This window comes from Corythoichthys intestinalis, chromosome 8 (genome assembly GCF_030265065.1).
Source record: "Corythoichthys intestinalis isolate RoL2023-P3 chromosome 8, ASM3026506v1, whole genome shotgun sequence".
NCBI classification, from domain to species: Eukaryota; Metazoa; Chordata; class Actinopteri; order Syngnathiformes; family Syngnathidae; genus Corythoichthys; species Corythoichthys intestinalis.
The window spans coordinates 29,276,852-29,301,589 of NC_080402.1; the positions used below are offsets into that span (position 1 = coordinate 29,276,852).

Below are 24,738 nucleotides of genomic sequence, written 5' to 3' on the forward strand. Positions count from 1 at the left end.
CTTCCATTCCTGCCGTTTTATGAGACTCAAATAATAACTCTGAAAGCTCGCCTAGGTCTTTCCACTTGCCACAACTTGCCCCTCTGTGGATCTTGAAATTAAATAAAGTTTATTCTTTTTTTTTTTTTTAAAAGCTTTTTAATAAGCCCAAGTTGTAGTTTCTATAACTATGAGTTGGTCCCTCGCAGGAGTAAGCATCAAAAAAGTGTCACTTCCGCTGAGAGCAATTCTTGATTTAGTGGTTTGAAAGATGGTTTTCTTAGAGCACCAAAAAAAAAAAAAAAAACACAAATTACCACATTAATGCAATAAAGATGTAAGAAATCTAGGGTTGTTCCAATCATGTTTTTTTGCTCCCGATCCGATTGTTTTAGTTTGAGTATCTGCCGATCCTGATATTTCCCGATCCGATTGTTTTTTTTTTTTTGCTCCCGATTCAGTTCCAATCATTCCCCATAATTTTTCCCGATCATATACATTTTGGCAATGCATTAAGAAAAAAAATGAATAAAACTCGGACGAATATATACATTCAACATACAGTACGTAAGTACTGTATTTGTTTATTATGGCAATAAATCCTCAAGATGGCATTTACATTATTAACATTCTTTCTGTGAGAGGGATCCACGGATAGAAAGACTTATAATTCTTAAAGGACAAATGTGACTTTGTATATTGTGACTAAATATTACCATCTAGTGGATTTTTATTAGCTTTCAGTAAATGATAATTCAGCCATTTAACTTCTGACCAAATGCATGATGGAAAGTGCAACCATGACTGTGCGTAATGGTACCAATTGATATATCTTCACAGCGTTGGGAAATAAAATAGGTTGTTAAGAAAAAGGTCAACTACTACCTTACTTCCCCACATTGCTTCCCACAATATTTCAGATCATTGAGAGAGGGATTTTAAGGCTTTAGCCAATTAAAAAAAGGCTTCAAAGGCTGCCAAAATTCTCTCTACTCATTAAACGTTGCATTTTAGTTCTATGTATACGTAATACGGTGCCATTATAGATTGAACAAGACAATGCTTGAGTGGGTAGTGCAGCGTATGTGTTAATTGCGTTAAATATTTTAATGTTATTACCGCCGTTGACGCAATAAATTTGACAGCCCCACTTTAAGCCAAAACTAAAGACACTGGATGAGTGTAAAACATTTGGTCTGTAACGTTAAACACAATTGGGGGGTGGCGTGGCTCAGTGGTAGAGTGGTTGTGGGTTCGATTCTTCGCCCTGATGAACTCGCCAAAGTATCCTTGAGCAAGATACTGAACCCCACGTTGCTCCTGGTGCTGTGTCACCAGTAGGTGAATGGCGAGATAGTGTAAAGCACTTTGAGCGCCTTGAAAGGTGGAAAAGCGCTATATAAGTATAACACCATTTACCAATGAGAAAACGATTTAATGAAAAAAAAATAAAAAAAATTAAAAAGGCATGTCCGATATTTTTTTGCCGATTCTGATACTTTGAAAATGACGTAATCGGACCCGATCGATTGGCATCATCTCTAAAGAAATCGCTTATGAAATTATTTGCAATACCATTTTTTAAACATAAATATTGTCTTGGTCACTTTGGGGCTGATTTTTTTGCATTATTTAGATAGTGCATAACATTGAATTATAAAAGGGGTTTGAGGCAGAACTGATATTAGAGAGAAGGAATATCCAGTTATCTTCACTCAGGAATGTGGGCGTTGATTTATGATGATTTATGACCCTACCTTTGACCTTTGATTGACAGGTTGACCTTTTGACCTTTGATTGATGGGTTGACCTTTGACCCCCACCTGTCACCCCCCTCAATTAAGGGATTACCCGATGTTGCCCTTTGACCCGCACCTGTAGGGAAACAAGGGGGGTTATGGGAAAGTGTGGGTGAGAAGGGACGTGTGTCCAGGCATGTCCGGATGTCTGGTGAAAGCGATGTGCCCTTTGACCCGTACCTGATGGGGAACAAGGGGGGTTATGGGAAAGTGTGGGTGAGAAGGGGGAACGTGTCCAGGCATGTCTAGGCATGTCCAGGCATGTCCAAACAAAACCCCTAAGAACCATGGGATTTGGATGGGTGTGGTCTGCGTGTAGGCTAGTTTTGTAGCATTGTTAAGTGAGCATTTTGGTGGGGTCTGCGTGTAGGCTAGTTTTGTAGCAATGCTAAGTGAGCATTTTGGTGCGGTCTGCGTGTAGGCTAGTTTTGTAGCAATGCTAAGTGAACATTTTTTCGATGAGTAGCAACGAGGTAAGATCAACCATGATCAACGAGACGTGTGTAAGCATTAGCAGCGGTTCATTTTCAAGCATTTGTGAAACTACAGTTGTTCTATTCAAGTAACTTCCTTCCATTTACTCCAAAGTACAGCATCTTTCGAGTCTGAAGCTTGCTTGAACATTTCACCACAGATACTGCAGACAGAGCATCAACTTCAGCCCTAGTTAGCTTTTTGCTGCAACTATAGGTTGGTACTCATATATACATTTAGGCAAATAATTATGTATTTCAACCGGGTTTGCTTCATTCTATTTCACAAAGTTAGCATGCTCTTTATACTTAAAAGTATCCAAATGAGAGTTAGTGACATACCAGTTATGTTGCTGAAGAGTCTTTTCTCCCCAACTTCTTCCTTGCGATCCCGCAGGCCGACTGATTCGAAACATGTCTCAATACTCGACGCGAAACTCCGCCCTCTTTGATAGCTCCCGCCTACGGCGCAATGAAGCATAGTGTTCTGGTTATTGTGCAGTAGACCTAACATACAGTTTCAGAGATTTGCACTGGTGAATGGTCCCGAAGTTTAGGTTTGAGTTTTCTTAACAGACTGTAATATATTTGATACAAATAAATACCAAATGCTCCAAAATACTGTAAATAGTGTTCTTATTCTTCAATCAGTTAAGAGAAACATCTATGATGTGAAAGATGTTATAGAATGTATAAGGTAATAACGTGTAGAACATGAAAAGCATAACATAAAATGCTGAATATGAAAGAGTAATGCATCTGAAGTGCTATGTAGATATTATGTCAATGTTAATACTGGTAATTCTTGGGGTTAGGGGATTTACTTCCTACTACAAAACACATTGTCTCTAAACTCTGTATATTTAGACATTTATGGTAATGTAACTTTTTCGTTGTATGTTTTTAAAGAGTTTAGTAAGCGAGATGAATAAGTTTATACACACCATGAGTTACTAGCTCATTTACTTTTTGGCAAAAGTAATTTGTAACTGTAACTCATTACTTTTCGAGTAGCAACGAAGTAAGATCAACCATGATCAACGAGACGTGTGTAAGCATTAGCAGCGGTTCATTTTCAAGCATTTGTGAAACTACAGTTGTTCTATTCAAGTAACTTCCTTCCATTTACTCCAAAGTACAGCATCTTTCGAGTCTGAAGCTTGCTTGAACATTTCACCACAGATACTGCAGACAGAGCATCGACTTCAGCCCTAGTCAGCTTTTTGCTGCAACTATAGGTTGGTACTCATATATACATTTAGGCAAATAATTATGTATTTCAACCGGGTTTGCTTCATTCTATTTCACAAAGTTAGCATGCTCTTTATACTTAAAAGTATCCAAATGAGAGTTAGTGACATACCAGTTATGTTGCTGAAGAGTCTTTTCTCCCCAACTTCTTCCTTGCGATCCCGCAGGCCGACTGATTCGAAACATGTCTCAATACTCGACGCGAAACTCCGCCCTCTTTGATAGCTCCCGCCTACGGCGCAATGAAGCATAGTGTTCTGGTTATTGTGCAGTAGACCTAACATACAGTTTCAGAGATTTGCACTGGTGAATGGTCCCGAAGTTTAGGTTTGAGTTTTCTTAACAGACTGTAATATATTTGATACAAATAAATACCAAATGCTCCAAAATACTGTAAATAGTGTTCTTATTCTTCAATCAGTTAAGAGAAACATCTATGATGTGAAAGATGTTATAGAATGTATAAGGTAATAACGTGTAGAACATGAAACGCATAACATAAAATGCTGAATATGAAAGAGTAATGCATCTGAAGTGCTATGTAGATATTATGTCAATGTTAATACTGGTAATTCTTGGGGTTAGGGGATTTACTTCCTACTACAAAACACATTGTCTCTAAACTCTGTATATTTAGACATTTATGGTAATGTAACTTTTTCGTTGTTAGTAAGTTTATAAAGAGTTTAGTAAGCGAGATGAATAAGTTTATACACACCATGAGTTACTAGCTCATTTACTTTTTGGCAAAAGTAATTTGTAACTGTAACTCATTACTTTTTAAAAGTAAAATTAAAGACACTGGTTACAAGTTAACTTTTGTGTTTAAGAACGGCAACTGCCTTCTTACTATTAAAATGAGCAAAGATTAGGACGATTTGCATCTCAGTTTCATGACAAACGTATTAGTTGGAGAGTGTTTCATTTAAAAGACCCCCAACTATGACAAAAACAAATGGAAACTAATATTCACTTAGAAACTAAAATTACGTGACATAAAATGTTGAAAATAAAAGAATGCTGCATCTGAAGCGCTGTATAAACAGCCTCTGTTAATACTTGTAATTCAGGGGGTTTGGATGACTTACTTTAAAACGCATTATTTATAAACTATATGCATATTTAAACATTTATGGTAATGTAATTATTTTATTGTTACTATGTTTTTAAAGAGTTTAGTAAGTGAGATGAATAAGTTTATACACACCATGACTTACCAGCTCATTTACTTTTTTGGCAGAAGTAATTTGTAACTGTAACTCATTACTTTTTAAAGTACGATGAACAACAGTGGTTACAAGTTAACGTTTGTGTTTAAGAACGACAACTACCGTCTTACTATTAAGATGAGCAAACATTAGGACGATGTACAACTCAGTTTCATAGCAAACGTATTAGTTCAAGAGTGTTCCACTTAAAAGACCCCTACCATGACAAAAACAAATGGAAACTAATATTCACTTAGAAATTAAAATTACGTGACATAAAATGTTGAAAATAAAAGAATGCTGCATCTGAAGCGCTGTATAAACAGCCTCTGTTAATACTTGTAATTCAGGGGGTTTGGATGACTTACTTTAAAACGCATTATTTATAAACTATATGCATGTTTAAACATTTATGATGATTAATTATTTCCTTGTTAGTATCTTTTTTTAAAGAGTTTAGTAAGCGAGATGAATAAGTTTATACACACCATGAGTTGCTAGCTCATTTACTTTTTTGGCAAAAGTAATTTGTAACTGTAACTCATTACTTTTTAAAGTAAGATGAACAACAGTGGTTACAAGTTAACTTTTGTGTTTAAGAACAACAACTGCCGTCTTACTATTAAAATGAGCAAACAGTAGGACAGTTTCGTTACAATTGTATTAGTGGTAGAGTGTTCCATTTAAAACATCAACTACCACACCAAAAAACAAAATATCGTCTTCTATGTTCAGGGGTGAAAAAATAAGTAACTTTTAGATGTATGGGTTATGGAGAATACAACATCCGCATGTTACTGACATCGATTTCTTGAAATATAAAAAAGTAGATGGACATAAGCTTAACAAACTTATTTTGAATATTAATTGAGTACTTATTATTGAAATACTGTAAATAACATTATTTCAACAATATATATTGTTCAAAAAACATTATTTGAAAGCACATTATGCTTGGTTGAGATGGAGCCTTTTTGGGCTTGTTAGGGGATAGAGAGGAGACACAAACATGTTGACTTTTATGATAGGGAGTAGATAGGGGGGCACACACAGCCCCCAGATTGTTTTCTTAAACAGCCCTGTTTCCAGTTGAAGGCAAGGGTACACATAAACGTACATCAATAATAACAGATTAAGGAATTACTTCAAAACGCAATGTTTATAAACTTTATGCTTTATTAAACATTTATGGTAATGTAATTATTTTATTGTTAGTATGTTTTTAAAGAGTTTAGTGAGCGAGATGAATAAATTATACAGTACATGAGTTACTAACTCATTTACTAGTCATTTGTAACTGTAACTCTTTTTTTTTTTTTTTTTTTTTAAGTAAGATTAACAAAGCTGGTTACAAGTTAACTTTATGTGTTTAAGAACGACAACTGCCTTCTTACTATTAAAATGAGCAAACAATAGGTTGGTGTACAACTCAGTTTCATTACAAACGTATTGGTTCAAGAGTGTCCAATTTAAAAGACCCAGTACCATAACAAAAAACAAATAGGAACTAATGTTCACAAAATTACACAACATAGAATATTGAACATAAACAATGTAACATCTGAAGAGTTATATGTTAGTATATTTTTAAAGAATTTAGTAAACGCAATGAATAAGTTTAAACAGTATCCAGACCAAATGGACAGCTAGATGAGTTCTACGAGTCATCTCCACCCCACTGCTAGTACCTGCAAACACCTACAACGCGATAAAACATACATCTGAAAGTGTCAATTTCAACAAGGGGACAAGGAGAGGTTAAAGGTAGGGACAAAAAAGCAGGCTTCAAAGCCCTAGACAGGTATGTATTTAAAAAATATCTGCAATGATACGATTATCTCGTTATTTCAAAAGATTTCCTGATTACTTTAGTACAGTACGCATTTGTTTTGTGCATATATTCATTCATTTCACATCCTGAAAAAATGAATGTACACCTGATACAGTTGGTGTACCTTCTCTTACAAAACAAAATCATCTTGTAATTGCATAATAAGTGCTCTTTTGCAAACGTTTTCACTTAAAAAGTGCGACAAGCAACAAATACGGTACCTCGAAAAGCATACTGTACATATCTGAACAATGATGAGGGAATATGTTGGACCATTTTTAACCATCTGTCCTTTTGTATTCCAAAAGCTACCACTACGTACATACACTTATCTCATACCTGAGTCAATCCAAGTGAACTAAATAAATATTCAAAACAGTATATGTTGCGTTACCAAGTTCGATTAAAAAAAACATTCAAATAAGAGTTAGGTAGTTACATACCGGCGTTGTCAATGGCCATACGTGTACGCAGTTTGAAGATGAGTCACCTTTCTCATTGGTACGATTTATTCAAAATAATTCTAAAAACACTTTAGCCATAAAACTATTCATTTAACTTTCTGCTCATAATGCAATTCAATGTAATTGAGGTGGCACTGTCATGACTGAATGTCTGACTGTCATGCATCATTGTGTAAGGTTTGCTTGTTCCTCCTCCTTCCTGTGTGGGGTTTACGACGGGTACTCAAGTTTCCTCCCACATTCCAAAAGCATGCATGTTAGGAGTATTTAACGCATCAAATTGGTCACATAATTTTTTGGGTTATCTGGAAATTAGTCTGGTAACCCTTCCATTTTGGAAGGATCTTTGTGTTCGAGGCATGCTCGTAAAGCCTCCTATTTTTTTACCCATTACATACTTTCCTGAAGACTTAAAGATTGGCATTATTTTTTTCTTCCTCAAAACCCCTGTTTGTTTGTTTGTTTGTTTGTTTGTTTGTTTTTAATAAGAGCAACTTTATGGATCTTTTAATAAATTATAATAACATGTATCCACACCATTTAGCAGTCTAAATTGCTCTATTAAAAACTTCAGCTGTACACTCTCTGATGTCAGGCTTGTACAGAGTATTGTTTTCTTACACACACACAATTTATAAACCTGAATTGATTTTTTGCATGACCACAATAAGTTGGTAAACTTTACAGTTAATTGAATGATACATACTTAAAAAATGACCTGAAGAACCTTCATCAACATGGATTTTTCTTTAGAAACTCAGTAGCTAGGTTCCTGAAGGCATAAAAGATGTACTTTTCTCCTACAAAAGCTTTTGTTTTTTAATTTGAGTAATTACAGATATTTTTAATATGCCATAAAAACGTGAAATACGACAATAAATACAACCAAGTCACTTTTGTGCTATATAAAAGAATTTCAGTCCCAGTACTTGTATTTATTTATTTTTTTGGCATGGTGTACATTTAAAGAGAATCACCTGAAAATATGTATATTATACGGTAGCAGCTTTCTGTGATAATGTCATACCTGAAGTCAAATTATAGCCCAAATATTTCACGCCTGATATATAACATTGTTTCTTTTTTTTTAATTTAATTATTTCAATGATTAATTATTTTTAATTAGGTGGCTGAGTGGTTAGCACGTCTGCTTCACAGTTCTGAGATCAAGGGTACAATCTCAGAGCTCCGGCCATCCTGTGTGGAGTTTGCATGTTATCCCCGTGCCTACGTGGGTTTTAATGATTAATTGTTTTATGAACTTATTTTAAATCATTAATTTTTATTTTAAAAATGTTTAATGACTCATTATTTTAATATTTTAAATGATCAATTAATTTGTATTTCTAATTATTTTTGATGATTATTTCAATTATTTTAATGATTTGTTTTGAATTATTTTAAAAATTATTTCTATTAAATTGTGATTTAAAATTTAATTTTCGGATTCCTTATTTCAGCAGGCGGAACGAGCTGTAAGGTCTGAGTTACGTCCACGTCTGTTTGCCAGAAGTGGGTAGAGTAGCCAAAAATTTTACTCAAGTAAAAGTAGCGCTACTTCAAAATATTATTACTCAAGTAGAAGTAGTCGTCCAGAAAAAAAAAATGTACTCAAGTACAAGTAAAAAAGAATTTTATATACTGGGCAAATACTGTAAATGAACTGGTCTGTCCAACCAGCTCAGATTGTGTTATGTGCACCTATATCGTAATACATTTTCTAAATGAACACAAATCTTTTGCAATATATACATGGATTAAATATTAATATGTCATTGGCTCTCTATTGAGGTATCATCCAGGCTTCCTCCACTTTATCTGCTGTGAGATTTTGGTGGCATGCCCTGAGAGCCCTAACTAAGTCTTTAACGCAGACTTCGGAGCCACGATTCTTGCGCCATTCCTTCAGCAGCTCTCTGGCAGTCTCGTCCAAATCGTTCGGATGTCTCGTTGAGACGGAATCCAGTTTAGTTTCGGTCAGACCCAGCTGTCGTCCAAATAATCATAGAATAAATAAATAGAAATACAAATTAATTGATCATTTAAAATATTAAAATAATGAGTCATTAAACATTTTTTAAATAAAAATTAATGATTTGTTTTAATTATTTTAAAAATTATTTCTATTAAATTGTGATTTAAAATTTCATTTTCGGATTCCTTATTTCAGCAGGTGGAACGAGCTGTAAGGTCTGAGTTACGTCGACGTCTGTTTGCCAGAAGTGGGTAGGGTAGCCAAAAATTTTACTCAAGTAAAAGTAGCGGTACTTCAAAATATTATTACTCAAGTAAAAGTAGTCGTCCAAAAAAATAAATAAATAAAATATACTCAAGTACAAGTAAAAAAGAATTTTATTTACCGGGCAAATACTGTAAATAAATTGGTCTTTCCAACCATCTCAGATTGTGTTATGCGCACCTATATCTTAATACATATTCTAAATGACCACAAATCTGCTGCATTATATACATGGGTTAAATATTAATATGTCATTGGTTCTCTATTGAGGTATCATCCAGGCATCCTCCACTTTATCAGCTGTGAGATTTTGGTGGCATGCCCTGAGAGCCCTAACTAAGTCTTTAACGCAGACTTCGGATCCACGATTCTTGCGCCATTCCTTCAGCAGCTCTCTGGCAGTCTCGTCCAAATCGTTCGGATGTCTCGTTGAGACGGAATCCAGTTTAGTTTCGGTCAGACCCAGCTGTCGTCCTAATCTACGCCAGTTACGACCCAAGTTTTCAGCAATCACATTTGCGGCAATGTCCAGCTTGGCTAAAAGGGAATAGGAAGAGAAAAAGGGGAAAATACTTTATTCATTCAATTTGTGGTTTATAGTCCTGCGCGGCTTATTTCTGGATTTTTACAGGCCATTGAGCTGCAAGTGTTTTAGTGTAGTAGTATGTGGACACCACATTCCGAAAATTATGGTAATTTGTAGGTATTGAGATTGTCAATTCAACGTTTCTTTGGCATTTTTAATTCCATCAGTTACAAAATTGATCTAAACAGGCTTTTTATTTTTTCCCTAACGTATTCTTTTTTAACATAGTCAAACCTTTTTGGTTACTTTGCATTTTATCAATGTAATATTTAGTAATTTTTCATTTCATTTTGCATGTTCATTTCTAAAATTTTGCATTGATGTGTTAAAAATTTGTTTGTTTTACTTCTTTTTTTTCTCATTTGAAATAAATCTTTTTCTATTTTGTGTTTAGTCTTTATCAAAAAAGGGGGAAAAAATCTGTACAATGCAAAACAAATTACAGGTAGTCCCCCGGATTACGAACGAGAATTACCGCAGAAATCGGAATTAACCCTTTAGGTGCCCCTAAATACCCCCTAAACCTCAAAATAACTATCCCAAAACATGTATTATACGTCGTAATAATAAAATTAAAGAAAAATAAAATAGGATACTGTACCTGCCATCATTGTTGGGGGATGGTATAAAAAGGTACACTGACGGCTTGTTCACAAGTGGGGACACAAGAGTTCTTGATTCGCTGATGTTTACGGTAGTTTTTTCTTTTCAACCACAGACACACCATAGAACACGTTGACCTGCTAGTGAAGAAACAGGTAAGTCGATGTGACTTATGAATCTTATTTAGAGCTTGGTCGAGCTGCTTATGCTACACCATTGCTTGCTGCATCGCACTCTACATCCTTAGTAGAATACAGAAAACGAACTGATTGGGTGTGCGCTCACTAGAATTACATTTATAAATTTCACCATTTTAATTCAACTTGTAAACAAATTATTATTAGCCATTGGGGATCCAACGATACAGTTAAGTCACGGTTCGGTATGAATTTTGATACAAGGTACACAACATAAAAAATACAAGTGTTATTTCTTTTCAATTATTTTGCTAACAAGCAAAAATAACAACACCATCATATAAACAATGTCATCATATAAACATGCATTATAGCGCATAATATTTATGTGCTTACTTCTTACTGATCTGAAGAAATTTTGTATAAAAGTGCTGAGGACAATCTTTACTCTTTGTAAAGTGAGGCAGGGCACAATGTTGATTGCTACTGTTCTCTTAGCAGGTATGTTTACCACATATCACCATATTTGTGGTCCCAGTCCATCTGTGTTACGTACTGAATTAACAATATTTGCAGCATTGTCTATAGTCACCGGTATGGATTGATATGGCCTACTTAATTTCCATTCAGTCATGGCGTTTTTTTTTGTTTTGTTTTTTTAAATTCATCACAGTAGTATATGGACTATGTGTCCCATGATCACTCTGGGGTCACACAGCCAATGGCATGGGACTTGGGGGGATCTAACGAAGCACATCTAGGTTGCTATTTGATATCTAGTGCAGGGGTTTTCAACCCAGTCCTCAAGGCACACTGTGGGTCCTGGTTTTTGTTCCAGCCGATCCAGCAGAGACAGTTGAACCAATGAGGCTTCTGCTAAAACAAGCCACACCTGACTGCAATCAACTGATTGCACTTGTAAAACACCAGATTGGGGAAAAAGTGTTGTCATCTTGTTTGGTAAGAATGAAATCCTGCACCCACAGTGTGCCTTAGTGGAATAGGTTGGGAACCCCTGATCTAGTGTGTGCGCGCGAGTGTTGTTGGGCATTAAAAATAGTTAACAAACGCCACAGAAGTCGGGTCTGCTCATTACTGCACTACATCATTTGACAATCGACTCTCATAAACAGGACAAATTTGAAGTACAGTGCTTTTAATTTGCCACTCATTGTTCATCATGTAACCGTGAGTTAGAGCTCTGTGTCCTAGGATGTTAAGCTGTCTGTTGTCAAAGCGAGGTTATTCGTAGCAGCCAAGTCAGCAACAATATATTGGCGGGGTTCGTTGTCATTATCCTTAAATACAGTCTTTTAGACTTAAAAAAAAGTCTTTTTAAATATGAACGAGTGGGGATAACATATCAGCTCACCCTAAAGTTCCTGTCTTTCCTCACATGCAATGATTCTCGTGCGCCACAGCTCCCACCTTACAGACAGTTAGAGGGAGGCTGCTGGCGGCAGAGTTTGTTTTTTCAAGGCGTAGCTGCGCCGGACATTTTTGCGGGAGAGACGACAAATATAAATTCGGAAAACTACATTTTGGGAGCGTTTCATTTGGATTGAATAATTTTGCGTATCGATTCGAAGAGGGCGTATCGAACGGTTCAATAGAAAACCGAGTATTGTTGCATCCTTATTAACCATGTGTGTCTCATTTTTTTGGGGTGTTTCATGTCTTTTAGGTGTGTGGCTGGTTCAATTCTCTTAGGCATCATTTAAAGAATTAAAGAAATCTACATAATCTTCTATTAAAAGTCTTAAAAAGGATAATCAGGTTCAATTGATAAATGCTCATCTTGTTCCAATACCATTTCAATGTTTATTTGGTCCACAATGTTTTGTAATTCGGGCGGAATATCAGGTTAGAAAGAAAAGAAAAGAAAAGAAAAACAAATAAAATCACAAACATAACAGATTCTGAATCAGACAGAATTTCAGGAAAAGAAAGCAAACCTCGAATCAGACATATTAATATATGTGAAAACGTACTTCGTGTTCTTCGATGGTGGCAATCATTGGTCTCCCAGGATCTCTTGCAAATATAATAATGATAATAATACATTTTATTAGCAGAGTGCTTTTACCAATGCTCAAAAACGCTTTACAGTTAAAACAAAAACATCAAACAAAGTGAACAGAACAAAACAATAAAGAAAATAATTATAAGTTAAAAGCTTTAAAAGTTTTAAGTTAAAAGTTTTTAACAGTTTTTTGAATGTGGGAAGGTCTGAACAGGTACGGATGGGTTTAGGAAATGAGTTCCAAATTGTAATGGGATGTGTTTCACTGGGACGCACTGACATTGGTCTTGGTCTTTGTATCGGTATTGGTCGAATATCTTTAGGGGTAAACAGCAAAGGTGGGTAGTAACGCGTTACATGTACACCGTTAAATTTACTTGATTAACATTTTGAGAACAATGTACTTTGAATCAAAGTTTTAAAAGTCTGTACTTTTTACTTTTACTTGAGTCCAATTGTCAAGAAAAAGATAGTAATTATGAAGAAAGTATTTTCTCCATTAGAGGGTATAATGCTTCATTTATGTATTTTTTTTCTCACGTCTCGTCGGTGTACAGTGTGTGTCTGAGCTCTGTATTTTACTAAATTTATTCTCAATCTAACACCCGCCAAGTTTCCTTGCAAATATTTGTTTCACCAATAAGTGGAGCTGTTTTCTCAATAACATGATGCGTGAGTTTTGTTTTCTCCGTGCGTTGTTTGGATTTTCCTGTCGTCGTTGTACAATTCTTGGGACTATAAGGCTAATAATAATTTGTTTACAAGTTGAATTAAAATGGTGAAATTTATAAATGTAATTCTAGTGAGCGCACACCCAATCAGTTCGTTTTCTGTATTCTACTAAGGATGTAGAGTGCGATGCAGCAAGCAATGGTGTAGCATAAGCAGCTCGACCAAGCTCTAAATAAGATTCATAAGTCACATCGACTTACCTGTTTCTTCACTAGCAGGTCAACGTGTTCTATGGTGTGTCTGTGGTTGAAAAGAAAAAACTACCGTAAACATCAGCGAATCAAGAACTCTTGTGTCCCCACTTGTGAACAAGCCGTCAGTGTACCTTTTTATACCATCCCCCAACAATGATGGCAGGTACAGTATCCTATTTTATTTTTCTTTAATTTTATTATTACGACGTATAATACATGTTTTGGGATAGTTATTTTGAGGTTTAGGGGGTATTTAGGGGCACCTAAAGGGTTAATTCCGATTTCTGCGGTAATTCTCGTTCGTAATCCGGGGGACTACCTGTAATTTGTTTTGCATTGTACAGATTTTTTCCCCCTTTTTTGATAAAGACTAAACACAAAATAGAAAAAGATTTATTTCAAATGAGAAAAAAAAGAAGTAAAACAAACAAATTTTTAACACATCAATGCAAAATTTTAGAAATGAACATGCAAAATGAAATGAAAAATTACTAAATATTACATTGATAAAATGCAAAGTAACCAAAAAGGTTTGACTATGTTAAAAAAGAATACGTTAGGGAAAAAATAAAAAGCCTGTTTAGATCAATTTTGTAACTGATGGAATTAAAAATGCCAAAGAAACGTTGAATTGACAATCTCAATACCTACAAATTACCATAATTTTCGGAATGTGGTGTCCACATACTACTACACTAAAACACTTGCAGCTCAATGGCCTGTAAAAATCCAGAAATAAGCCGCGCAGGACTATAAACCACAAATTGAATGAATAAAGTATTTTCCCCTTTTTCTCTTCCTATTCCCTTTTAGCCAAGCTGGACATTGCCGCAAATGTGATTGCTGAAAACTTGGGTCGTAACTGGCGTAGATTAGGACGACAGCTGGGTCTGACCGAAACTAAACTGGATTCCGTCTCAACGAGACATCCGAACGATTTGGACGAGACTGCCAGAGAGCTGCTGAAGGAATGGCGCAAGAATCGTGGATCCGAAGTCTGCGTTAAAGACTTAGTTAGGGCTCTCAGGGCATGCCACCAAAATCTCACAGCTGATAAAGTGGAGGATGCCTGGATGATACCTCAATAGAGAACCAATGACATATTAATATTTAACCCATGTATATAATGCAGCAGATTTGTGGTCATTTAGAATATGTATTAAGATATAGGTGCGCATAACACAATCTGAGATGGTTGGAAAGACCAATTTATTTACAGTATTTGCCCGGTAAATAAAATTCTTTTTTACTTGTACTTGAGTATATTTTATTTATTTATTTTTTTGGACGACTACTTTTACTTGAGTAATAATATTTTGAAGTACCGCTACTTTTACTTGAGTAAAATTTTTGGCTACCCTACCCACTTCTGGCAAACAGACGTCGACGTAACTCAGACCTTACAGCTCGTTCCACCTGCTGAAATAAGGAATCCGAAAATGAAATTTTAAATCACAATTTAATAGAAATAATTTTTAAAATAATTAAAACAAATCATTAAAATAATTGAAATAATCATAGAATAAATAAATAGAAATACAAATTAATTGATCATTTAAAATATTAAAATAATGAGTCATTAAACATTTTTTAAATAAAAATTAATGATTTAAAATAAGTTCATAAAATAATTAATCATGAAAATAATTAAAAATACATTCATTCCTTTTCAATGCCGCTTATCCTCACAAGGGTCGCGGTTATGCTGGAGCCTATCCTGGCTTACTACGGACAGTAGGTGGCGTACAGCCTGAATCGGTTGCCAGCCAATCGCAGGCCACAATGACCCGTACAACCATTCACGTATACACTCATACCTATGGACAATTTAGAGTGTTCCATCAGCCTACCACGCGTGTTTTTGGAATGTGGGGGGAAATCGGAGTCCCCGGAGAAAAACCCACGTAGGCACGGGGCTAACATGCAAACTCCACACAGGATGGCCGGAGCTCTGAGATTGTACCCTTGATCTCAGAACTGTGAAGCAGACGTGCTAACCACTCAGCCACCTAATTTAAAATAATTAATCATTGAAATAATTAAATAGATAAAAAAAAAAAAAAAAAAAAAGAAACAATGTAATATATCAGGCGTGAAATATTTGGGCTATAATTTGACTTCAGGTATGACATTATCACAGAAAGCTGCTACCGTATAATAGACATATTTTCAGGTGATTCTCTTTAAATGTACACCATACAAAAAAATAAATAAATACAAGTACTGGGACTGAAATTCTTACATAACACGAAAGTGACTTGGTTGTATTTATTGTCGTATTTCGTGTTTTTATGACATATTAAAAATATCTGTAATTACTCGAACTAAAAAAACAAAAGCTTTTGTTGGAGAAAAGTACATCTTTTATGCCTTCAGGAACCTAGCTACCGAGTTTCTAAAGAAAAATCCATGTTGATAAAGGTTCTTCAGGTCATTTTTAAAGTATGTATCATTCAATTAACTGTACAGTTTACCTACTTATTGTGGTCATGCAAAAAAGTAATTCAGGTTTAAAAATTGTGCGTGTAAGAAAACAATACTCTGTACAAGCCTGACATCAGCGAGTGTACAGCTGAGGTTTTCAAAAGACAAATTTAGACTGCTAAATGGTGTGGATACATTTTATTATAATTTATTAAAAGATACATAAAGTTGCTCTTATTAAAAAAAAAAAAAACAGGGGTTTTGAGGAAGAAAAAAAATAATGCCAATGTTTAAGTCTTCAGGAAAGTATGTAATGGGTAAAAATAGGAGGCTTTACGAGCATGCCTCAAACACAAAGATCCTTCCAAAATGGAAGGGTTACCAGACTAATTTCCGGATAGCCCCAAAAATTATGTGACCAATTTGATGGGTTAAATACTCCTAACATGCATGCTTTTGGAATGTGGGAGGAAACTTGAGTACCCGTCGTAAACCCCACACAGGAAGGAGGAGGAACAAGCAAACCTTACACAATGATGCATGACAGTCAGACATTCAGTCATGACAGTGCCACCTCAATTACATTGAATTGTATTATGAGCAGAAAGTTAAATGAATAGTTTTATGGCTAAAGTGTTTTTAGAATTATTTTTGAATAAATCGTACCAATGAGAAAGGTGACTCATCTTCAAATTGTGTACACGTATGGCCATTGACAACGCCGGTATGTAACTACCTAACTCTTATTTGAATGTTTTTTTTATCAAACTTGGTAACGCAACATATACTGTTTTGAATATTTATTTAGTTCACTTGGATTGACTCAGGTATGAGATAAGTGTACTGTATGTACGTAGTGGTAGCTTTTGGAATACAAAAGGACAGATGGTTAAAAATGGTCCAACATATTCCCTCATCATTGTTCAGATATGTACAGTATGCTTTTCGAGGTACCGTAGTTGTTGCTTGTTGCACTTTTTAAGTGAAAACGTTTGCAAAACAGCACTTATTATGCAATTACAAGATGATTTTGTTTTGTAAGAGAAGGTACACCAACTGTATCAGTATTTCTGTATTTCTTCAGGATGTGAAAGGAATGAATATATGCACAAAACAAATGCGTACTGTACTAAAGTAATGGGAAATGAATGAATATATGCACAAAACAAATGCGTACTGTACTAAAGTAATGTTCAGGAAATCTTTTGAAATAACGAGATAATCGTATCATTGCAGATATTTTTAAATACATAACTGTCTAGGGCTTTGAAGCCTGCTTTTTTGCCCCTACCTTTAACCTCTCCTTGTCCCCTTGTTGAAATTGACACTTTCAGATGTATGTTTTATCGCGTTGTAGGTGTTTGCAGGTACTAGCAGTGGGGTGGAGATGGCTAGTAGAACTCAGCTGGCTGTCCATTTGGTCTGGATACTGTTTAAACTTATTCATTGCGCTTACTAAATTCTTTAAAAATATACTAACATATAACTCTTCAGATGTAGCATTGTTTATGTTCAATATTCTATGTTGTGTAATTTTGTGAACATTAGTTCCTATTTGTTTTTTGTTATGGTACTGGGTCTTTTAAATTGGACACTCTTGAACCAATACGTTTGTAATGAAACTGAGTTGTACACCAACCTATTGTTTGCTCATTTTAATAGTAAGAAGGCAGTTGTTGTTCTTAAACACATAAAGTTAACTTGTAACCAGCTTTGTTAATCTAACTTTAAAAAAAAAAAAAAAGAGTTACAGTTACAAATGACTAGTAAATGAGTTAGTAACTCATGTACTGTATAATTTATTCATCTCGCTCACTAAACTCTTTAAAAACATACTAACAATAAAATAATTACATTACCATAAATGTTTAATAAAGCATAAAGTTTATAAACATTGCGTTTTGAAGTAATTCCTTAATCTGTTATTACTGATGTACGTTTATGTGTACCCTTGCCTTCAACTGGAAACAGGGCTGTTTAAGAAAACAATCTGGGGGCTGTGTGTGCCCCCCTCTTGAAGGCCTAACATCATAAAAGTCAACACGTTTGTGGCTCCTCTCTATCCCCTAACAAGGGGTTCGTTGTCATTATCCTTAAAGACAGTCTTTTAGACTTTAAAAAAAAAAAGTCTTTTTAAATATGAACGAGTGGGGATAACATATCAGCTCACCCTAATTTTTATAATAATATTAAAGTACTCAATTAATATTCAAAATTAAGTTTGTTTAACTTATATCCATCTACTTTTTTATATTGTAAGAAATCTATGTTAGTAACATGCGGATGTTGTAATCTCAATGACCTATAAATCTAAAAGTTACTTCTTTTTTTTTTTTTTTTCTCCCCTGAACATAGAAGACGATATTTTGTTTTTGGGTGTGATAGTTGATGTTTTAAATAGAACACTCTACCACTAATACAATTTTAACGAAACTGAGATGCAAATCGTCCTAATGTTTGCTCATTTTAATAGTAAGACGGCAGTTGCTGTTCTTAAACACAAAAGTTAACTTGTAACCAGTTTTTTAATGTTACTTTTAAAAAGTATTGAGTTACAGTTACAAATGACTTCTCCCCAAAAGTAAATGAACTAGTATCTCATGTAGTGTATAACTTTAGTCATCTCGCTCACTAATCTCTTTATAAACTTACTAACAACGAAAAAGTTACATTCCCATAAATGTCTAAATATACTGTACAGAGTTTAGAGACAGTGTGTTTTAAAGTAAGTCTTCCAAACCCCCTGAATTTTCAACATTTTATGTCACGTAATTTTGATTTCTAAGTGAATATTAGTTTCCATTTGTTTTTGTCATGGTAGGGGTCTTTTAAGTGGAACACTCTTGAACTAATACGTTTGCTATGAAACTGAGTTGTACATCATCCTAATGTTTGCTCATCTTAATAGTAAGACGGTAGTTGTCGTTCTTAAACACAAACGTTAACTTGTAACCACTGTTGTTCATCGTACTTTAAAAAGTAAAGAGTTACAGTTACAAATTACTTCTGCCAAAAAAGTAAATGAGCTGGTAAGTCATGGTGTGTATAAACTTATTCATCTCACTTACTAAACTCTTTAAAAACATACTAACAATAAAATAATTACATTACCATAAATGTTTAAATATGCATACAGTTTATAAACAATGCGTTTTAAAGTAAGTCATCCAAATCCCCTGAATTACAAGTATTAACAGAGGCTGTTTATACAGCGCTTCAGATGCAGCATTCTTTTATATTCAACATTTTATGTCATGTCATTTTAGTTTCTAAGTGGATGTTAGTTTCCATTTGTTTTTGTCATAGTTGGGGGTCTTTTAAATGGAACACTCTCCAACTAATACGTTTGTCATGAAACTGAGATGCAAATCGTACTAATGTTTGCTCATTTTAATAGTAAGACGGCAGTTGCCGTTCTTAAACACAAAAGTTAACTTGTAACCAGTGTTTTTAATTTTACTTTTAAAAAGTAATGAGTTACAGTTACAAATGACTTCTCCCCAAAAGTAAATGAATTAGTATCTCATGTAGTGTATAACTTTAGTCATCTCGCTCACTAATCTCTTTATAAACTTACTAACAACGAAAAAGTTACATTCCCATAAATGTCTAAATATACAGAGTTTAGAGACAATGTGTTTTGTAGTTGGAAGTAAATCCCCAAACCCCAAGAATTACCACTATTAACATTGACATAATATCTACCTAACACTTCAGATGCAGTACTCTTTCATATTCAGCATTTTATGTTATGCTTTTCATGTTCTACACGTTATTACCTTATACATTCTATAACATCTTTCACATCATAGATGTTTATATTAACAGATTGAAGAATAAGAACACTATTTACAGTATTTTGGAGCATTTGGTATTTATTTATATCAAATATATTACAGTCTGTTAAGAAAACTCAAACCTAAACTTCGGGACCATTCACCAGCGCAAATCTCTGAAACTGTATGTTAGGTCTACTGCACAATAACCAGAACACTACGCTTCATTGCGCCGTAGGCGGGAGCTATCGAAGAGGGCGGAGTTTCGCGTCGAGTATTGAGACATGTTTCGAATCAGTCGGCCTGCGGGATCGCAAGGAAGAAGTTGGGGAGAAAAGACTCTTCAGCAACATAACTGGTATGTCACTAACTCTTATTTGAATACTTTTAAGTATAAAGAGCATGCTAACTTTGTGAAATAGAATGAATTAAACCCGGTTGAAATACATAATTATTTGCCTAAATGTATATATGAGTACCAACCTATAGTTGCAGCAAAAAGCTGACTAGGGCTGAAGTCGATGCTCTGCCTGCAGTATCTGTGGTGAAATGTTCAAGCAAACTTCATACTTGAAAGATGCTCTACTTTGGAGTAAATGGAAAGAAGTTACTTGGATATAAAAACTGGGGTTTCACAAATGCTTGAAAATGAACTCATGCAAGACTTTTTAAAACTTATTATAGAACTACAAACCTGACAGAGGAGACTTCATCCAGAAGGTGAAAGATTCGCCGCAAGTTAAGGTAGGCTTTCCAAAAATGCTCACTTAGCAATGCTACAAAACTAGCCTACACGCAGACCACACCCACCCAAATCCCATGGTTCTTAGGGGTTTTGTTCAGACATGCCTGGACATGCCTAGACATGCCTGGACACGTTCCCCCTTCTCACCCACACTTTCCCATAACCCCTCCTTGTTTCCCAACAGGTACGGGTCAAAGGGCACATCGCTTTCACCGGACATCCGGACATGCCTGGACACACTTCCCTTCTCACCCACACTTTCCCATAACCCCCCTTGTTTCCCTACAGGTGCGGGTCAAAGGGCAACATCGGGTAATCCCTTAATTGAGGGGGTGACAGGTGGGGGTCAAAGGTCAACCCATCAATCAAAGGTCAAAAGGTCAACCTGTCAATCAAAGGTCAAAGGTAGGGTCATAAATCATCATAAATCAACGCCCACATTCCTGAGTGAAGATAACTGGATATTCCTACTCTCTGATATTGAAGGAAATCTTTAAAAATTGAGCACACTATCCACTTGCACTATCCATCTGGATACCTTAAACATAGGCCTACTGGTTTGCGCTATTACACTGCTAACTCTAGCGGCTTGGATGAAAACTACAGGTAAAATATAACATTGTACACCTCGCCCTGTATTCCGGGGAATGTTGTGATATACAGTGATCCCTCATTTTTTGCGTTTAATGGAGACCAGAACCCACCGTGATAAGTGAAAAACCGTGAAGTAGTTTTTTTTTCTGTGTATGTTTGTTCAATGCATTTATTCAGATTTAGCATTGGAACGAGATACATATAAGACATGTTTTTTTTCTCACTTTTCCCCCCCAAAGTATTTAAAAAAAAAAAAAAAAAAAAAAAAAACAACCCCCCAAAAAACATGAACTATATATACATACATATATATATATATTATATTATATATAGTTCATAAGCTTTTAACATGTTACTGTCCCACCGAATTATTTTTAAAACAAGAATAAAGTAGTACAAAAATGATTGGCTTTATGAAATGCTTCATTGAGTAAGTCTACTCAAAACCACTCAAGCGAGTGAGTTGCCACAGCAACTGTTTGACAAGTTAAACGATGATTGACGCATGCGGCGCTTTTGAAGTTCGTGACTCTGGCAAGATCAAACACACACATCTGTCCATCATCGTTAACTTTAATAAGCAACGCCAGTGCACATGCACTGCCAGACGAACAAAGAGCAGGGAGAGGGAGGGAGGGAGCGAGAGTGAGACTACGCGATCGGGGCTTGGGAAAGCTCATCTATAAATAAAGATATATATTTTAATTGAGAAAAAAAAAACGCGATGGACTGAGGGCGCGAAGTTTGAAGCGCAAAGTAGCGAGGGATAACTTTACGTGGAAGGTGTTAAAATAAGCTGAAAATTTCACAATTCCAGATTCCTGGGGGGACTAATTAGTTGACGTTTTGGATTTTGATATTAAACGACCGGTGTCGTGTGAAAGGTTAAACCGAATGTGCGACTTTCGAGCATAGTGGACAGCCAGCACAGCTGAACTATAGGCACTACTATCAACCTCTAAAGGAGAAATAAAAATCTCTCTGAGTTAGAAAACAATTTTAAATGTTTATAGTTTAAGTTTATATAGTGTCCTGTAAATATTCATTAAGACATTGCTAGATAAAACATTTAATTGAAGAATGGGCGCTTCTACCATGTACAATCGAAATACCTAGCAGTCTTGAACTGAATACAATACCAGACTGTAGTAATATACGGAGACTCTTATTTAGGATGGGTAGACTAAATATAACCACTTGACGCGGATGATGAGGGCTTATTTTGTATTACACTATTTTAGCAACTTTGCTCTAGTTATGTACAATATTTGTCAGATTCTATGGCATTAATTGTGAACATTTTTCCCCAACTTTTTTACTAATTGTTGTTGGTTGTGCAACTCATTTTTTTTTTAGCGTTTTTGGCTTAGACATTTTAGACGGAGAGTATCAGCTCAAGTCATGGGTGCCTTTCTCATCTATTTGAAATATTTTACCGCTTTTTTCATCTTCCTACCCTATTTGCACAGACGCAGCGTTTTGGCCGTGGCATTTTTGCAAATATCGGCACTAACGGACTTTCGTCTTTTGTCTATGTCGCTATCATGATGATGAGTACCGTATTGGCCCGAATATAAGACGGTGTTTTTTTGCATTGAAATAAGACTGAAAAAGTGGGGGTCGTCTTATATTCGCGTTCTAGATGTTATATCCATTCACGACGCTAGATGGCGCCAGATATCATTGAAGTGATGTTCTGTCATGACAGATCTCAGCTACTCTCAAGTTTAACCAATTTGCATTATTTTATTGCAATGTTTTTCCTCATTCAGATTTGTTGCAAGACCTCAGTTACATTCAGACTTCACTTTGATGGTTAATGCAGTTATTGCAATTTTGTTGTTTTTTCTCAATAGATTGGTTTATTTACATTTCAAAAACCAGAATCCATTCATTTACAAACGAGTGATTGCACTTTAGTTTACATATTTAAATGTTCAGACATTAAGATTTGTATGAGGCAAAATAACATGCTTTTTCTCTCATATTGTTATATTCATTTGTTTCACATGTACTGTAATTACTTTCTGTATAAAAATTAATTTGGTGTTCAAAAAGTCTTTTTTTCAAACTTGAGTCTTGAAAAAGAGGGGGTCGTCTTATAATCAGGGCCGTCTTAAATTCAGGCCAATACGGTATAACTGGCGCCATAATGAGGTCAAGTAAGGTGACAGACAGGAGAAAAATGGAATAGGAGAATTTTCAATCAATCCCTCTGTATGTGTTACCAACGGAAGAACTAACGGTCATTAACTATAGATAAAGATAACTGTTTATGTTATATAACTGAAGATAAGATAATTGCTTACAATATATTCAGTGCATTGTCATCATTGACATCTATGCCCTTATGCTAGTTTTTGTGGACTTCCCCCTCACCTCCAGTATGCTAAAAGTAAAATTAAAGGGCTCTAATGTTTTTTTTTAATAACTATGTAACCAAATATTACTTTTGTTGTGATGAAGGTTAGCAGTGATGATAAATTCCCACCCTGATGATGCGGTCATATCAATTTGTGTCTGCCTTTGTGTTGGTTCTGGTCATGTGACATTCTTCGTTTTGGAACAATCACAGCTCCAGTCTCCCCACTTCTTCACCACCGCCTCATCTTCCTCCTCCTCCTCCTCCACTCTGCTCTTCTCCTCCCCAAAACACAGGATCACGCTGTACAGCCTCCCAATTGGGTTTCGCTTAAGAGGTTTATCGGTATGTTGCTAAACATTCTGACCTTTTTTTAATCCTTAATGCGCTTAAAATGTTCCAAAACCTTCTAATCCCCCTGGCTATCCCACACAGATGTTCACTCCGCTCTTTTATTGGATATTATTTCATTATTTTTTTCTTTTTACATATATATTTTTACTTGCATTTATACATCTTTCTTTACAAGTGTATCTAATACAGAAGGGAATATTTTATCTTTATGTTGCTGCTGTGCATAAATCTAACATTGAGCTTAGCCAGATGTGAGAATGTCGCTGATTTCTTGAAAAAATGGCTTAATGAAAAATAATAAGGACAATCTCAACAGCTCACTCTTTGTAAGTGCTGTGCGTACATATGGATATTCATGTGAATCTATTAACGTATGGATGTATGCATTTGTGTGACTGTGCCACTGACAGCCAGGCAAACTGTTTGGCGAGGTGGCCTCTGTATGTGTGTGTGTGTGTGTGTGTGTTTGTGCGTGTAGCAGGTGTGCCAGGCTGCCTTGCGCAGCTTGCTGCCCATCTGTGCTCCCGTCTGTGTGCCGCCTGCGCCCACGCTTTGCCAACAGTGCTGCACCACAGCAAGAAGACCCAGGAGAGAGGGATGCTGAGAGATGAGGGAGGAGAAGAGAGGAGGTGGGGGAGGGATGGAAGGAGGAGCAGTGACAAGAGAAGGAGGGAGAATGGGGGATTACAAGGAGGGTAGGAAAAGGAAAGAAAAAGAAAGTGGAAGAGCGGATAGGGTGGGGGTCAAGGGTCCGGAGAGTATACATGAACTTGCAGGGAATGGGCGGCGTGCGATGTGTGCTTGCTGAGTGGAGGTTTTCGGGGGTGAATCGTTGCTGGCTGGATGCCCATACATGCCCCCCTTCTTTTTCGTTTTTCACTGCTTCCTGTCCGGCCCTCCCTCTCTTTATTCATCTTCCTCCCAGTCAGCCACAATAGCTTGTCTTCATCAGTGCAGATTAATG

General features: G+C 35.7%; 3 protein-coding genes across 16 annotated transcripts in view; 1 reads left to right on the plus strand and 2 right to left on the minus strand.

Annotated features, from left to right (window-relative positions):
* nfixa (nuclear factor I/Xa) overlaps positions 1-24,738 on the minus strand; it is a 235,507-nt gene that overhangs the window by 64,511 nt on the left and 146,258 nt on the right. The window lies entirely within an intron of this gene.
* Positions 9,151-10,562, minus strand: LOC130920006 (FAS-associated death domain protein-like). Its single transcript, XM_057842739.1, has 2 exons — positions 10,432-10,562; positions 9,151-9,781 (listed from the first exon to the last, which is right to left on the minus strand). The coding sequence occupies exons 1-2, from the start codon at positions 10,439-10,441 to the stop codon at positions 9,507-9,509; spliced, it is 285 nt and encodes a 94-aa protein (XP_057698722.1). The 5' UTR covers positions 10,442-10,562; the 3' UTR covers positions 9,151-9,506.
* Positions 13,552-15,246, plus strand: LOC130920005 (FAS-associated death domain protein-like). The gene is made up of 2 exons (XM_057842738.1): positions 13,552-13,682; positions 14,333-15,246. Exons 1-2 carry the CDS (start codon positions 13,673-13,675, stop codon positions 14,605-14,607), a joined length of 285 nt encoding a protein of 94 aa, XP_057698721.1. The 5' UTR covers positions 13,552-13,672; the 3' UTR covers positions 14,608-15,246.